We start from the raw sequence: 16,991 nt of genomic DNA on the forward strand, positions 1-16,991 counted from the left end.
ACAGAAATTATTAAATGGTGGGTGATCAGCAAATGAAGACTTCTCCTCCTTCTCTTTCTCTTCACCCTCAATTAATGTGTTTTCAGGAACGCAAGTCAGTTACCACATTGGACCCAACCACACAGGGAAGGAAGAAGCTGAAGTTTGCTGTACAAATAATCTGACAGCCCCCAAAAGCTAAATGAAAATGAATTCTCTCTGGAGTTAAAACCCCAGATGTCCTATGTCACCGCTCACTCCCTCCATCCATTCAGACAGTGAGAGTTACAGAGCCAAGAAATAATGGCACATGCCTCCTTAAATCTATGAAATGAAGTGGCCAATTCTATCACCTAGACTCCCTTCAGAGTTCCCTACTCTGAAACCAGGTTGGGTTGTGTGGGCATCTGAAAGCTGCCTCACCCTAATCTTCTGCCTGGATCCTTCACCCCCTTTTATCTCTGCCCCAGGAGTGCTATAGAAGTGGAATCACAGGGCTGGTGGCCATGCGGTTCCTGACAACCCCTCCAACCCCTCCTTCAGCATTCATGAAACACTACAGAACTAACAACATGCTAGATGCTTTTATAAATATGCTCTCACTCTCTCTTCCCCAAACTCTGAAGGAGCTACCATCCGACTTTACAGACTGAGAAACGGACACTATAGAACTGGATCCACTTCTCAAGGTTCCATGGTGAGGATATGGTAACGTTATTTTTCTCCTATTCAAAAATAACTCTCTAAGTTGGAGACTCCAGTGCCTTCAATGCCCCCTGTTTAATAGTAACTCAGATTCTAGCAGCAATCCATCTCAGTTATACGGTCTAGTGTGTCTCTCTGTATGAGGAAACGCTTCAGGGTTTTCACTAGTTACAAGACCCAAAGTCCTGCAATAATGCCCTCTCAACTAGGAAGACGTATCCCAGGACAGGGTCAGCTTGCTCCATGCTATCCGTGTTTCAGCTTCACTGTGCACACCTTTTTCATAATGTTTATGGTGTTTCGATACAACTGACTTTTAGCTAGCCTGTCTTCCTTCCCACCGAACTAATCTTAATAGTGGGGGCATTTGATTTATCTTTCAATCCCTGTTGCATTAAATATGGTCCACTGCGTTCTTAGAGAAATGCACAAATTAATGATTCTGTGTTAAATAGGATATATGCAACTCCTTAGAAGTTCCCAAGTGACAGAATGAGAGGACCTGGCTAGACACCCCCTGCCATGTGCTATGAATCAGAGTCCCAGGCATGGGGGAAGAATTCAGCAGCAAAGGGGTTAGTTTCAAGGCCAATTCCCTCTATGAAATAAATCTCAGATCAGAAAGGGGCCAAAAGCCTGCAGCAGTGGGTATTTTAAACATGCTGATTAATAATGGCTCAAAGTGGAGATTTATTACAGTTGAGAAGAAGGGGAAGGGACAGTAAATCAGTATTGGTGAGAGAAAGAGCAAAGGAAAGATATGAGTTCTTATTTAAAATGTATTCACATGCTTTATAACCCCAAAGTAGAGATTGCTATATTGAAGTGGAAGGCTTTATTTGTAGGTTTGAATTCACCATAGATATGTTTTATGCCAGTATTCATTTTCCCAACTTTCATTTGCTTTCCTTTGGCAGAAAAGTTGGGGGCTTAGTTTATTGCTGGAAAACAAGGAGAGATTGCCTTAGCTGAGTCTCTTTGTGAAAATATTCCTTGCCTCAAATTATGACTTGGAAAGCACTAGTTGGATCCTAGGAAAACACTATTTTATTGGCACATATGTTGAAGAGAATAGATTTTAAAACATTCAATTAGTTCTGCCTTTGAGATAGAATTTAAACACACAGTTGGATGGAATTCACATAAAAATCCTATGTCTCCCAACTGTTGCTTGGGAATCAATTATTTTCCCACTCAACACATTCTAAGGATGATCAAGTTTACCCTTGGTTATGTTCCAGCCACAGCAGATATGTGCTTCTAATTCATGAATCAGACAATGTAGTCCCTTATCAAAACCTCTTAGTAGCGTTTATTGTACTGGAATAAAATGCAGACTCCTTGGTGGGACCTACAGAACTCTGAATCATGCCTCATCTGTCCCTTATCTACCTGGCTAATTCCATCTTACTTTTCTCCTCATCTTCTCCCCCACACTTAAGTCAACTTGATTTCTCCCTGTTCCTTGAACACATCAAGCTCTTCTATGCAAAAACCCCTGCCTTGAATGTCCCCTTCCCTGCCACACTCACCAGGAGCAATTCTCCCGGTCCTTCCAAGGTTTACCAGACCATCCGTGACCATTATGCCTAGGTTATGTCTTTCGTCCCTGTTTCATTCTATAGTTCATGATCACCATAATCATCTGTAGAGCATGCTCAGAGTTTTAATTACCCACACATAAACTTCTTTGTCTCATATTCTTCACTGGGCTACCAGACTCAGGAGAGCAGAAGCCACTTCTCATTCATTACAAACCAAACTGAAGATAGTGCCCAGCACAGAGTAGGTCCTTAGTAAATATTTGCTGCATGAATTCTCAGTGCTACACCTAATACATGGTAAATCATAGGCCATCAGTCAACACTTTGGAATTGAGTTTATCTTATTCCCCTAATATATAGCAGATTTATACAAACTGTAAAAATTAATTCCAAGTGTCTAACACCTATACCCACAATAGCATGGTCTCTATAAATTCTGCTGACTCTAAACAAAAAAAGATGGAAGATACCTAACTCATGACATGACTTTGGAGAATCTTCTCTAGGATGAAAATATCATCAAGACAAATTTTAACTCTGAATAGCAAACTTAATTCATCTTGTTCCTTGTTTTCATTTCTTTTTTTTTTTTTCTTTTTTAGTACCAGGGATTGAACTCAGGGCACTCAACCACTGAGCCACATCCCCAGCCCTATTTTGTATTTTGTTTAGAGACAGGGTCTCACTGAGTTTCATAGGGCCTCCTTAAATTGCTGAGGCTGGCTTTGAAATTGTGATCCTCCTGTCTCAGCCTCCTGAGCTGCAGGGATTACAGGCATATTCCACCACACCTGACCTTGTTTCTTGTTTTCTTGACCTATTTCTTGTTTTGACAAGAAGCTTGGCTTTGGTCTGGGTGTCACCAATGTGCATTAATAAACTAAACAGGAGCTTTTTGATCTCACTGGTTTGAACGAGCAGCTGATCGGTTTTGCATTAGGTTTGCCAAGGCTCTTGATGCAAATGGTTGAAATCAGTCACTGAACATCTTTCATCGCTCACTGGGTCCATTGCCAAGAGACCACGGGGGACTTGTAGTTTATGGTAAGAATGGCAGTGTGGCCATGGGGGAAATGTTCTGGCAAGAGAACCCGGAGCTGCGGTGCTGCCATGAAGTTCCATTGTTTAGTCTCTGAAAATTAATTTGCAGAGATATTCGGGTCTGTTGTGTGTTCTAGTTTATATGTAAATTAGAAGATTGTGTGAAAAAGATGCCAGGGATGATGGAATTCAAACATTTTCAGACCAGTTGTCTATTAATTAGTTAAAATGATTCTCACTCAATTATACTTTATTTACATTTTTTTCCTGCACAATATATCAAGCTAGAAAAAGGAAGCATTAACAGATACGCCATAATAGTGGATATTTTAAGAAACAGAAGAAAGTTGACAAATCGGATTTATTGGGACAGACATGAAAACTAATGAAAACAAAGAATTCAGCAGTAATTCTCAAATGTGGAAATAGAAGCGGTGCCACCAGATTCTATGACCCCACCACAGCTCCCAAAGGTGGTAGGGAGTGTCCATAAACCTGAAGGGTGATACTACAGAGGACAGTTAAGCCTGAGAACCTTGTGCAGAAAATTCTGCACAAATCCAGAAGGACAGTGTCTCACTCACTCGGATCCTGCAGCGTTGGTCCATGTATCCATCTTGCTCTGTGCATGAAGTCCACCAGCTCACTCCCAGGCCCCAGTAAGCGTGCACACTTCATGCCCTTGAGTTCTCACAGCCTTCATCCTGAAGCATATCCCTGGATTATACCATAGGTGCACACCTATCCCTGTCCAGGGGTACTTGAGGCCCCTGGACAAGCGTCAGCATTTTAATTCTTGCCCCAGAGCTCAGCACTGCTTCTAACATCATTGCCTTCACCTTTCATGCAGACTAGAGCCTTGCTCAGACTCATCAGCCCCAAGACACTGTGCCTGCAGCAGCTCTTTGTGAACAGTCTTTCCCAGCAGGTCTCCTCGAGGCCCTGCAGCTGGGACCCAAACACAACCTTCCTCACCTGAACTGAAGCCTTATTTCCTCCCAGATCATTCTGTCTATGAATGATTCTATGGCCACTGAAAAATCGTAACTGACACAGTTGACTTCAAAGCAGTTTGATTTTCACCCTTGCACTTGCAATTTATTTGAACTGCAAAACAGATGCTAATATTACTCTTAAGTTACCAAAAGACAAACAGCAGGAAAAGTCTAAGGGGGGCCATGGCAATCACTGACTCTGAAGTTCCCTGGCTATGATGATCTGCTCCTAAGTGGAGCCTGCTGGGAGGAGTGGTTTGGGACCATGGAGCCTCAGTGGCATTGGAAATCTTGAGACCAAGCCTCTGGTCTGCTTTTCCCTTTCTTGCCTTCGTCTGACTGTGTGGGCATGGGTTGAGGACTTTACTCTCTGCCTTTGTGGCCTTACTTCCATGTATGTGTTTGGATTAGATGATCTCTGAGTTGGCTTCCCTTTCAGATATGGCTGATGTGAAATCAGTAATTCAGTGGTGAATACACTTAGCTTCCCCTTCCGGAGCAGAGCCCAGGAAGGCACAACTGAGCAGAGGAGAGGGTTGCTCGGTTGTGCTCTAATTTCTCAGCAGGTGGCTAGAATCAGTGACAATGGACTTGGTAGTGAAGTGGGGATATAAAACCCCAGAACTGTTTGTCATAAAGAATCCCATGCCCAATAAAAGCAAAGGCAGATGTTCACATAAAGTTTTTGCTGTTTGTGCTTTGGTGGGGGGACTTTCTGGGCATGAAGTTTATTAGTAAGCCAGAGCAGCATCTGCCCACGCATGTTGCCACAAAATTGCAGTCTTACAGCCCATTTATGAGGCTGGGATTATTTTTGTTAATGATTTTCATGGGTGTAGATGAAATGCAATGAGTAGCAGCTGTGACTCTGTTTATCACTCAGCTGCCTTCCAGAGGAGCCCCCCACCCTGCCTCCAAACCCACACATCATGGATGTCTTGATTATCAAAGAGGTTATTGTATCACAGTGTTTTAAAGAGCTGTATTAGTTTCCTGATGCTGCTGTAACAAATAGAACTGAGTGCTTTAACACAACACAAATTTATTCTTACAGTTCGAGGGATCTGAAGTCCAAAATGAGTCTCACAGGGTTAAAAAAATCACAGGGTCATGTGTGAATATGTTGGGATGAACCCAACTACTAAGTATAACCATACAGGTCTAATAAAAATTAAATTAAATTAGAACAATAAAAATCACAGTTTCAATATACCTGTATTCCTTCTAGAGGCTCTAGAAAGAGAACCTATCTTCTTGCCATTTTTATCCTAGAGGCCACCTGCATTCCTTGACCATGCCCTTTCCTCCACCGTCAAAGTTAACTATTATCTTCTCTACTCTGACCTATTTCCATCCTTGTCTTTTCTCTACGTCTCCAACCCTTCTATCTCCCTCTGTGAGGGCTCTTGGGAATTACATTGGCTTACCCAGAAAGTCTCCTTGTGTCGAGATCTCCAATTGCAATCTGCAAAGTACATTTTACCATGTGTGCTAGTCAGTTTTCTATTGCTATAACAAGACACCTGAAATAATCACCATAAAAAGAAAGGTTTACTTTGGTTCACAGTTTCAGAGATTTCTCTGTCCATTGTTGGTTGGCCTGGGTTCTTCCATGGCTTCCCTGCCTGTCCACCCAGCCTAATTTGAGTCTGTGGCAAGGCAGAACATCATGGTGGGAGCACATGGTCAAGGAAGTTCCTTACTTTCTAATGGTTAAGAAAGAAAAAGAGGAAGAGGAACAAGTGGGGTCTCATAATCCCCTTCAAAGACACATCCCAGGGACCTAAAACCTCCTACTCCATTCTTCCTCTAAGAGGTTTCTACTACCAGTAATGCCAAGCTGAGGACCAAAGCATTAACACATGGGCCTTTGGAGTATATTTCAGATCCAAACTATAGCATATTTACAGTTTCTGAAGTTAGGATGTAGACATATTTGGAAAGAAGCCATTTGTTATTCAGCTGACCATAGGAGCCATAGACACCAACCAAGATCCAAGGGATCTGTGGCTTTGACCACACGGCTAACATGTGGCAGTGCCATGACTGTATCCCTGGCATCCTCCCATGTGCCACTTGACATACATCAAAGAGAGATAAAAGGATGTCCCGATGAACTTTATTTTAATAATAAACTTGAAATTATTGAGGAGTAAGTACAGGATTAAGTCAAGGTACATTGTAAAGGTACATTCAGAATGCAAGAACCTCCTTAGATCTTGTAGTTTTGCTAGGACATGGTGACTTGTAAAGATGTTGAGTGATTTGCAGTGATGACAGTTTAAACAATGGTAAGAAATGAGAGAGCTAAGGAATCACATGCATGTATGTAAATGTTCTTGCCTTGATGCCTTCTCTTTCTCCTCCCCTTCTTTCTCCTTTTCCCTCTGTAACTCTGGTCATTGCTGCCATTTTGAAAATCATTACCTGCCAGAAAGCCAAATCAAACTCTTTAAACTAGATGGAATGGAGTCACTGAGTCTTACTGGCATGAATTAAACTAAATTATTATTATTACTAAATTATTATTATTATTTACCATATTTCAAAATGAAGCCTATCTTATGTTGGTATTTGTCTGGGAATCCAAGGAACTTGATTTTGGTTCTCCCACTTTTACTCAGTGTTGACTGGAACCAATAAAAGGGTCAAAGAATTTAATTTTGGATTTAGAAGGCATTAGGCAGACCATTTCGCCCAATTCTCCTCCTGAATTAGAGGACTTGTATGACTGGCAAGAGATTTCCAGATTCCTCAGTTTTCTCTGTCCATATTATGGACAGGAATGAGAGCTGCTATAAGTTACAGGCTAATTCAATTTGAGCTTCTGAGAGGGTATGCACATGTAGGAGGGCTATATTCTTCTCCAGGAATAATCCCTGGCTCAACCCCACCAGGATGGGATTGGGTGGGTGCCCCTCACCTATAGTCTCATGACACACTTCAGTGTGACTTCACCTCCCTGGTGAGTTCATTGTTCTTGTGCTTATCTGCCTTTGCCATGATTTAATCTAACTCAGGGCTGGGCATAAGGTAGCTCACTCTACAAGCTTTGGATGGATTACAGGATGAATGGCCATTTAACTTAAGGGACACCTGGGGAACACATTGATCCTGCACCTCGTACTTAAAAGGACAGTGCAAGACTGAAGGACTAGTTTCTCCAGTATTGTAAAATGAGTAGGTTCATATTCCCCTTTGTCCTGTGAACCCTCTTATATAGAGGAAACTAGGAATAGAAATCCATAGAGACTTATCCTAAAAGGCGTTTTAATGTGATGCTGGAAATGAGCAGACAGCTTTTTTTTTTTTTTTTTTTGGATATTTGCACTCAATATTCAATGTCATTTTTTTCTGCCTATCAAATGATCACGTTCTTCAGCTGCTGGAACATTAGGTTAATGACACAGAGCTGAGCCAAACAAAGACAGAGCCAAGTTGCAAGCTCCTGTCTAGCATTGATTGGGGGGGTCATAAAAATAATTCATTCCCTGGGTTTGATTTTGACAACCCAAAGAAAAACACCTTGGATGTGTTGAATAACAGACACTCTCTCTGAAAAGCTTCAAATATCTTCTAGATGGGACAAAGCTGATGCCCACAATATTCCTGCCAAGTAGGAAAACAGAGCATCAACTCTGGAATTACTAAAATATTTGGTGTAGCTCGGACAATTTGCAAAGATGATAGGGTTTCAAAGACAATGAAAGCTGAAGGATATGAAATTGATAAACCCCAAGACAGTGTGTGACCTGGGAGGAGGGAGAGGAAGAGAAACCAAAACACTGACCCTTCCAATCAATTATCTCCCAGTGACAGAACAAGCCATGGAAGGGAGATAACCATCAATCCAAGACAGCAGTCTCTGGAAGGAGGGATCCTTTCCCAAATAAATTCCCCCCAGTGACAGTGAAACTACACATCAATCTTGTCCGTGTGTAAATACAATGGCCTCAGGAGGTTAGATGAACACTGGATTCTGAATGTAGAACCCTCCATCCCTACCCTGTAAAAACTAATTGTCTAATTGATATATTCAGTAAAAAAAAAAAATATATATGCCCAGTAAAAACACATTCCAGATGTTTGCAACCTTTTGCCCACGTTTTGTTAAAGTCCTCAAGTTCTAAAACAACCTCCAATGTAACCAAATAGCCCATATAACCAAATAATCAGTGCCATTTTCTACCCAGAAAGTGAGCCCCTCTGACTCCTGACCCTGCTGCTGAATAAAGGCTTTGCTGAATCCGTGAGGTCTGCACCCATCTCAGTCCCTTTTGTGCTTACTAAAGCATTAATGCTAACTCTACTCAAACAAGAGGCCACAGGATAAACTGGCCTGAAACAACAAAATCTGACCTTCAGAGATCATGAATACAGGTCTGAAAGAAATTGGCCAAAATTCAGGCCAGGAAAATACTATCCTGACACCCAGGGATCTCCCTGGGTGAAAGCATGAGGTGACTTTCTTTGATTTTACCATTTTGTGTCATCGTTCTTCCATGGCTTCCCTGCCTGTCCACCCAGCCTAATTCTACAATTTGTTTTTATTTCCAGTTCCTTCTTTCTGGGGATTGGTGAATTCAGCTTGGAATCTCTGCTCTGTGGGGAAACGGCAGTCACCAGTCAACATAGAGACCAGTCACATGATCTTCGACCCCTTCCTGACGCCCCTTCGCATCAACACTGGCGGCAGGAAGGTAAGCCGCCATGTTGCTTCTACTGAGAACTGGAGGATGGAGCAGGATCAGTGCTGATTCTGACAGCTGGTCCTCCAGGTCTTTGTCTCTGTGATGAGTTTGTCTTTCCACACTAGCAATACCACAGACCTCAAGTCTGCTGCCAACAAATTTCATCACAGCTAAACTGGCCTTTTTCTCTCTACCTACTCACTGTCATGCTTCTAATTACTGTGTACCTCTTAGAGGTTGCCCGAGGTCCTATTCCTTGGTACCCCTTGAAGATCAGAAAACCTAGTTGCCTCCCTTGCATAAGAGGCTGTGAAAATCCTTCCTCTGAGACTTACTTCTTTTAAACTCGAATGAAGTGAAAAGGAATTTTTTTTTTAACCAAAGTAAAATCAGATGTTTATCATCCTGGAAGGAAAAACAAACAAACAACAATCACCTTAGATGATTTATAAGAAAATCAATAATTAATCTTCCTAGGGGCATCTTGCTGCCTCAGAATCCTAATGCATGCACAGAAATGCTGATTTATGCTGTGCTTTGTGATTCTCATGCTGAAGTCCACCCCACTTTGGGCCCTGTGATGAGGTCCCCTTAATTTGCGGAAGGACGTACTGCCCGAAGGGTCTTCTCAGTGCTGGAATCGAGCATTTCTCTTGCTGCTGCATTTCTATTCAGCTACCTTCTACTCTTGAGTAGGATGTTGAAGGTGGGGGAAAACCTACACACATAGAAAATTGCATTTGAAGGTGATTTGATTGTTGTGAACTCAAGAGGAATGAAAAGTCATTTGTGTGTTTTAAAAAATAGGGTTAAAATTATAGACTCTCATTATCACTGGCTGCTGATTCTCCAGGGTTTGAGCTCACGGGGATGTACTCTCTCTTCTTTGTAATCTGTTCACTATCCTCACTATAGAGTTTGCAAGTTAATATTTTCCCTTTCTGGTATATTGGAATATTTTTCTGCCATGTAACACTCTCTCTCTCTCTCTCTCTCTCTCTCTCTCTCTCTCTCACACACACACACACACACACACACACACCTAATGTCTCAACAAAATGTTGTTAGTGACTTTGACTCAGATCACAATGAAGCTTTTAAAAGACATTGCACATGAGATCAAGACCACTTCTATAGTATTTGTGTGCTCTTTTAAATATGGCTTGAGAAGATCTTTTTGTTTTTATAAGGATCCTACATAGGTCATTTGATTGCTCTTCTGATTCTATAGAAAACTAAGCCATTCCAGTGATTGTTTCATTTGCAGTTTTATTTTTATGAACCTTAAAAGAACCTGACATGGCTTCCACACACATTGCTCTCTAAAAAAACGATGAATCCTTCATTTAAAGATGTGAATGTGTTGTGAGTTTTCTGTTCAGTATTTAAGAAAGGAAAGTTGAAGTTCTGGTTATATATTCAAGCATCTTTTCTTTCTTGGAGAGGATGACAGGGGGGATAATTGCACTCTATGCAAAGGGAAAAGCAGTAAAGTCAAACCAAATACAAAAAGTCCAAGATGGAATGGGATTTGAGCCTGAGTTCCAGAATTCACCTGGAATATGGAGAGCAGTGCTAAAGCCTAGAAACCAAAGAGTGGTTGCTGGCTTGGGCATGGGGTACAGAAGGTGGCAGAGGCCACATCTTGGAGCTGCATAAAGGAACTGGATCTTTTCCCTAAAAGTTATAAAATGCAACTGAAGGTTTTTGCTTTGCTTTGTTTAAACATCCTTTGGGAGTAGGATGGAAAGATGTCAAGCTAACACCAACAACGGATTTATATTTCTACCTTGTATCATACTGCTTTAGAGGAAAATGTTTATGTGAAAGAAAGAAACAAATTTCTAGATTCTCCCTCAAATGGAATGGGAAAGAAAAAAAAAAGTGAGAGATGTCCTGATGTGGAAAGTCCTCTGCATGTTATGATTTTGTTGCTGTTGTTGTTTTGGACAAGTGACTTTTTATCTTTCCAATTCAGCAAAGTGTACCTGATCCAAATCAATTTTCAAAGGCATTGAAGTTTGGAATTTGGGAAACATTTACTTTCGATGATGTAAATATTTATATCTGGCACCATTTGTGTTGTCAGCCGTTTGAAGAGCTGAGAACTAGCTGGCAGTGCCCTTTGCATTCATGAAAAATGGAAAATAAAATATAGATGGTAGCAGGATAAACGACCTGGTAATGAAATGCCTCAGCCTGATAGGCAATAACTAAATCATGCTTGTGTGCTTTTTAGAAGGTGGTGTTTGATGAGTCACTTGTTTTGGAAGTGAGGATTCAGATCACTGCTCTGAATTTAGGTTGGCTTTTTTTTTGCCTTAAAAAAAATAGTCAACTCAAAATGTTTAAAAACTACCGTGCTAGACTGGGAGTTTTTTTTTGTAGAATTTAGGCAAGATGCCACATTTTGAAGTCTGAGATCAGCTGTGTCAGTAGGTTAAATGCACCCCGGTAACTGTGTGTTTTGTGTCACATTTTTATCTGTGAACATTATTCCTTCTGGCATTTAAATATGTCTTATGCACAAAACCATGAAGCAGCTCTGCCACAGCCCCCGTTGTGTGTTCTTGTGTTTGTTTTAACATATTTGACCTGACAGGGGGCTTTTCTTAGCTTAGGCTAGGGCCAGAATTCAACCTCAACACAAGAATAGCAAGGAATGATAAGAGATGAGAGTCCAAAATGCACTGTGACTTGGGCATGATAGAAAATGTACATTTTTACCTAACAATGAGAATTCTTTCACCCTTTACGTTGCTTACTTTCAATGGTAGTTCTTATGCAATGTTTTGTTGATGTTGTTTTGGTTTGTTTTGTTTCTGGTGGGGACCATTTTTATGGAACCATGTATATATGACACATAGGACTCTTAAAGATGGAATCCAGAATAATTGTATTTTTTGAAATGACCTTCCTTTAAGGTTGGTTGCATGTGGATGTCAGAATCCTACCTTAGAATCAATCTCTCACTCTGTTCCCATTAAACTTACATTGTAAAATGCTAAATGGTTTGGAGCTAATTAATCTGTTTTAGATAAAGCTACTGAATTGACTCAAGATATTAAAATAAAAAATGGGTGACAGACTTCTAAGGACATCTAATACCAGTTTTATGGATGCAGCCTGTCACTCATTGAAGGCGGAATCTCTTGGATCTGCCACCTCTGGGGAAGATGAAGGTGGTGGAAATAATAGACATACCTTGTGACAGGGTCAGATAAAACAAGCAAAAGAAGAAGGAAATTGACCTTCACTTGGACTTATCTCAAAGAGGAAGCAGTTCCCCCATCTCTTCTGGTTTCTTTCTTGAGTTTTTGCCCAGTGGAGGCCAAGAACATGGTTCTTAGAGAGAGATCCTAGGCACCTACTATTGTTGCCATCAGTTTTCTTTGGATTACTTGCAGCTTCCATCAGGAAGAGCCTCAGCAGAAGACAGGGAATGTGTAAATCGGGTGAGTCTTAAGGACTTTAATTCAGAGGGATCCTTTATAGCCACCAGGGTTCTAAAGGGAAGAGGGGAGGGAGTTAGGAGCCAGAACCTGGGGACAGAGAAAGCTGTGGAGAGGGACACCTGACTTTTAGTAAGGAAAAAGGCCAGCTCAGTGCAACCCACAGGGATGCGTCTGGGGAGTAAAGACCTGGGCCTCTCTCCTTCCCCTCCCCTCTTCTGCCATCTCCCCTTGGAAAAAAGTCAGTGTGCAAAGCCACGGGATGATTGTGTCTGTGTAAGCCAGACTCAGAACCACGGTGCATGGTGAAGGGCCAAACGGAAGACATATGGCATCTCCACGTTTCCCGAGAAATAAATATGAGGCACTAAAACTCCTCATCACCTAGAAATTGAGATGCAAATGCTTCTGCTTGGCACTCACAACACTTGAAATTCAGCCCCAAATCTCCTTGCTGGAGACTTATGCCACTTATACTTTGTGTGTACCTCTTATGCCCTGGGAAATACTTAAAAATAAAAAAATCTAAAAAAATAAACTGGATGTATCTCACCTTTTCCTGGAATCTGTGCCTTTGCCACAATATGCCTTTCCCCTGACAAGTCTCAGGACTCCCTTTTAATGAAACTCCTCTTGGTCTCTTTAGCCAACTGTGACATCTCTCTTCATTTGACTTCTTAAGCATCTATCTTATTTATTGTCTTTTAAGACTTCAGCTTTGATCTCTCAAGAGATCGTATTTTTATTTTCTATCTCTAGTGTTATCTGTGATGATGCTGGATGATTTGAACTGAACAAGGATTACCCTTGATTATCAATAAAAAGGTTTATGTGGAATTAGTCCATAGTTGCTAAGATTTAAAGTTAGGGAAATGTACAGTGCCCCCATGATGAATAGTTAACTTTGCTACCAGTGGAATTTGTCACTAAAGCTAAACCTCAGATATTGTGCTTGTCATAGAATATTAAAATAACTTAGAAAAGTAAAGAATGTTGACTTTTATATGTAAAATCTTATTCACTTCTCTATCTTGAAATTTCCCCATGCTCATAGTAAAATCCAGCTGACTATAATTAATCATTGCTATTCATGGTGTGTTGACATTGCTATGTTCTGAAAGCTTTTATGGGAGAGGCATTTATGTTCCTCCAAGGGATTTATAATATATTTGGGGTGAAAATATAGATACACAGAAGTTAAATGGCAGTAACTGATTTAAGCAACTATTTGAGATAATAGCAGAGTAGGTAGTAAAGAAGCTGTGACATGATTAATTAGTGAGTCAATCATTTTGGCACTAATTTTTAATGGGGGTAAGAAGCTGGGTTGGACAGACCAGGCTTTATGGATGTCTAGGATACAAGCTAGCTTGAATAGGTAGGTAGGATGAAATATAGTTTTCAGGAGGGTCTATAAATGTCAGATTGTCTGGCTAGAAGAGGCGAAGAAAAGGTAAAGATAGATCCATTTTGCCATCTAAATTTGTTTCTGTGACACTGTTTTTGATTGGATAGCTGCTGTTAAATTCCTCAACCATTTAAAACTCAGTAGCCATCTTTAAGCACCATGACCCTTTTTTTACACTGAAACTATGATATGGAAATGGTGTGTATAACTTATGTTTATTTGGGGATAGAGTAGAATTTCAGAGTGTCTGAATAGATAGATGCAATTCTTACTCATCTGTGTTTTGTTGGTTGGTAAACTCCTTGACTTACCATATTGGTGATAGCCTTTCTCAGAAGAAAGCAACTAGGGGTCTGTTTATTGGATCTAACTCTTACTAACAAGGAAAATGTTAGGCATGTGAAATGGACAGTAACTATGGATGAAAGTGGAAAGTGGATGCATTATCTTAGAAAGTCTAGTACCCAAGGTAAAAAAAAAAAAGTTGGACATTGTCAGACATGGATATAAAAACTTCAAATGTCTGATTTTTTAAATACTATAATTAAAATAGAGATAGAATCTCACTGCTTCATGAAAAATGACTCCAGGGGATTGGGAAGCTCCTAAAAAGAGATTAGGATGGAATAATTATAAATGATGATAACAAAAAAAGAGAGAGAGAACTGGTTGGAGTAAAAGATACTGATGTGACTTTACAGGGAGTTTTGTGAGAAATGTTTTTACATGACACATAAGAGATGTGACACAAGAGCTACAGTCAAGAAGGAAGACACAAGGAGGAGGGCTTTGTTTAAGTGGTTTCAGAGAAGATAAGGCCCAGAATGAACTGAGGCCACCAGAAATGAGAAAGGCTTTTGAAAGTTAAGGTCAGAGAAAGCAGGAGCAGCAAGACCAGGTAGACCTCTATTTTGGAGGACAAACTGGTGTGAGACCTGCATTTAAATTTTAGGTTCACCACCTACCCGTCATATATGAGAAGGTTAACCTCTCTAAGTTTCAGTTTTCTGATTTGTAAAAGGAACATTGTAACAGCACCCACAGTTTGCATGGGAAAATGCACTTATGAGGCAGGTTACAGTTGAAATTGTATCAGTGACTGACAGATAAGACCTTGCTCAGTGATGGTTAGCTACTGTCAGACAAGTTCTCATTGCTGTTAGAGAAAAACCACAACTCCCATTCAAATCTCTCAGTCCAAGAAACTAATGTTCACATTAGAGTTAGCAGTGGATATGCTAAGAGGTGAAGGATTGCATTCTTTGGATGACATATTTAAGAATTCACAGGCCTCCTCTCTGGTAGCCCCAACAAAAGAGGCTGACATCCCACTGACATAAAGGTAAAGTTTTTCTATCTAAACTTATAAAAAGCTTCACAGATTTAGACTGGGCAAGATAATGCTGTAAGAATACTATGTGTGAAAAAGTAGGGAAAGGGAACAGATGATGTGCTCAGTATGGTTCAATAGCACAGGGAAGAGGCCAGGAGAATTCTACCTAGTCACTTAGAACGTAAGGTACTACATCCATGATAAGTGAGTCAGTGTCATGCAGTACCCTTAACTGGGAGGACAGTATCTGGGAAACACAGTCAGTGCCCCCAGTGCTGGGGAAGATTGACTAATGGAAAAGACATTGACAGGGTGGAGAAGAGAAGAAGAGGCACAAAGTGATAGCAAGAAGAAAGATGTTCTGTCATCAGTTCTATCTCCCTATCCATCTACCTATCTGAAAGGAAAATACTTGAAGGAGTCGTTACAACTACCTTCTGATTATCCCTTTCCCATGAAGCCCCAGATGCACTGGTGTTTGGAAGAGACTTAGGCCAGACTTCATTTCAAAATAAGAGGAACTGGAGCTGTGTGTAAATTGAATGACCTCCTTCTGCTTCATTGAAACCACAGGCAAGAAAAAATAAAGAGTTCTGAGAAGCACTGAGAGCTGCTGGAGATTGTAGAAAACACCCAAGCATCAGATGAGAGCTTTGACTTGACCCGGGAACCCCCTTCCAACCTGGAAATCCTTTGCTTCTGTATGAGCAGAGGTTGGACGGGACACATGGAATGTATTTGCTTGAAGCTGACCCAAGAATAAGGGTTTAATGAGAATGTAAACCCTCCTAGAGAAAAACTTCTGTTAAAGCATGAGTTTGGGCTTGGAAGAAATTTGCCTTGTTTCCTTCTCAAACTCTATGAAAATTATTCTTCATAGAATTTTGTAATCTTAGCTATTCAGGAGGCTGTGGTGGGGGAAGGATCACTTGAGCTTAGGAGTTCAAGGCCAACCTGGGCAACATAGTAATACCCTGTTTTAAAACACACACACACACACACACACACACACACACACACACACATACATATCACATATTAGGTAGAGTGTAGGAATCAAGGCAAAATGAATGTTGTAAAATGGGTTTTGATAGATAAAGAAATAAGGCCAAGGTCATTGTGTTTGTACTTAGAGCTGTTTGCAAGGAGTAGGCTTCAGTGAGTAGTGGTGAAAGATAATGGGAAAGATGGAATCGCTGTATTCTACATCAGAAGATGGATTCAGTACAAAGGCGTTCTACTGTGAGAACTGAATTCTCACACACCCATTGTCAAGCTGAGATCCGGGCTGAGGATTGGTGCATTTCTGGTGAAAGTGACCTCTTGAACCTCTTCCATAAAATCAACACAGAGCCATTAGGCAAGTCTTCCAAAGAATGCCCTGGTTATTGGCTTTAGTATTTTACAAATGTGTCTAATTCCCATTTTACTCCTCCGGTGAGAGGTAGAAAAGGCTTTATTTTGCTTTCCTCTCCTGCTTCTTGTTCCTCTACCCCCTTGATCCTTGACTACATTTTTCCTCTGTTATTCCATCTCCCTTCCTTGCTCTCTTATCCTTTCCCCCAACTCCAATCTCCTCCTTCCCTTCCCTCTTTTCCCAAGCCTCTTTCTCTTCTCTGGGTCCTGAGTTATTATGACCAGGAACCCATGTCCTCTCCCGTCGACATCAGAGTGAATCCAGTTCTCTCGGTTCCAGAATCATTTCAACTAAACACAGAAAGTGTAGCAGTTGCCTAGTTGAAGTGAGGGAAAATGCCAGTTATCCAGGAAATGAGCATAATTTTTATTAGAGAATATGGGAGAGATTAATCCAAGATGTTTAATTAATTTGTAGGCAGATAAA

The 16,991-nt window shown here is 40.8% G+C and overlaps 1 protein-coding gene across 1 annotated transcript in view; it reads left to right on the forward strand.

Annotated features, from left to right (window-relative positions):
• The window catches only part of Ca10 (carbonic anhydrase 10), a 475,256-nt gene that overhangs the window by 191,248 nt on the left and 267,017 nt on the right, over positions 1 to 16,991 (forward strand). Inside the window, exon 3 of the mRNA XM_015495458.2 lies at positions 8,822 to 8,964. Coding sequence (XP_015350944.1) covers positions 8,822 to 8,964 — 143 coding nt within the window. The remainder of the gene's footprint in view (positions 1 to 8,821; positions 8,965 to 16,991) is intronic.

The sequence above is a fragment of the Marmota marmota genome, unplaced genomic scaffold (assembly GCF_001458135.2).
Source record: "Marmota marmota marmota unplaced genomic scaffold, marMar, whole genome shotgun sequence".
NCBI classification, from domain to species: Eukaryota; Metazoa; Chordata; class Mammalia; order Rodentia; family Sciuridae; genus Marmota; species Marmota marmota.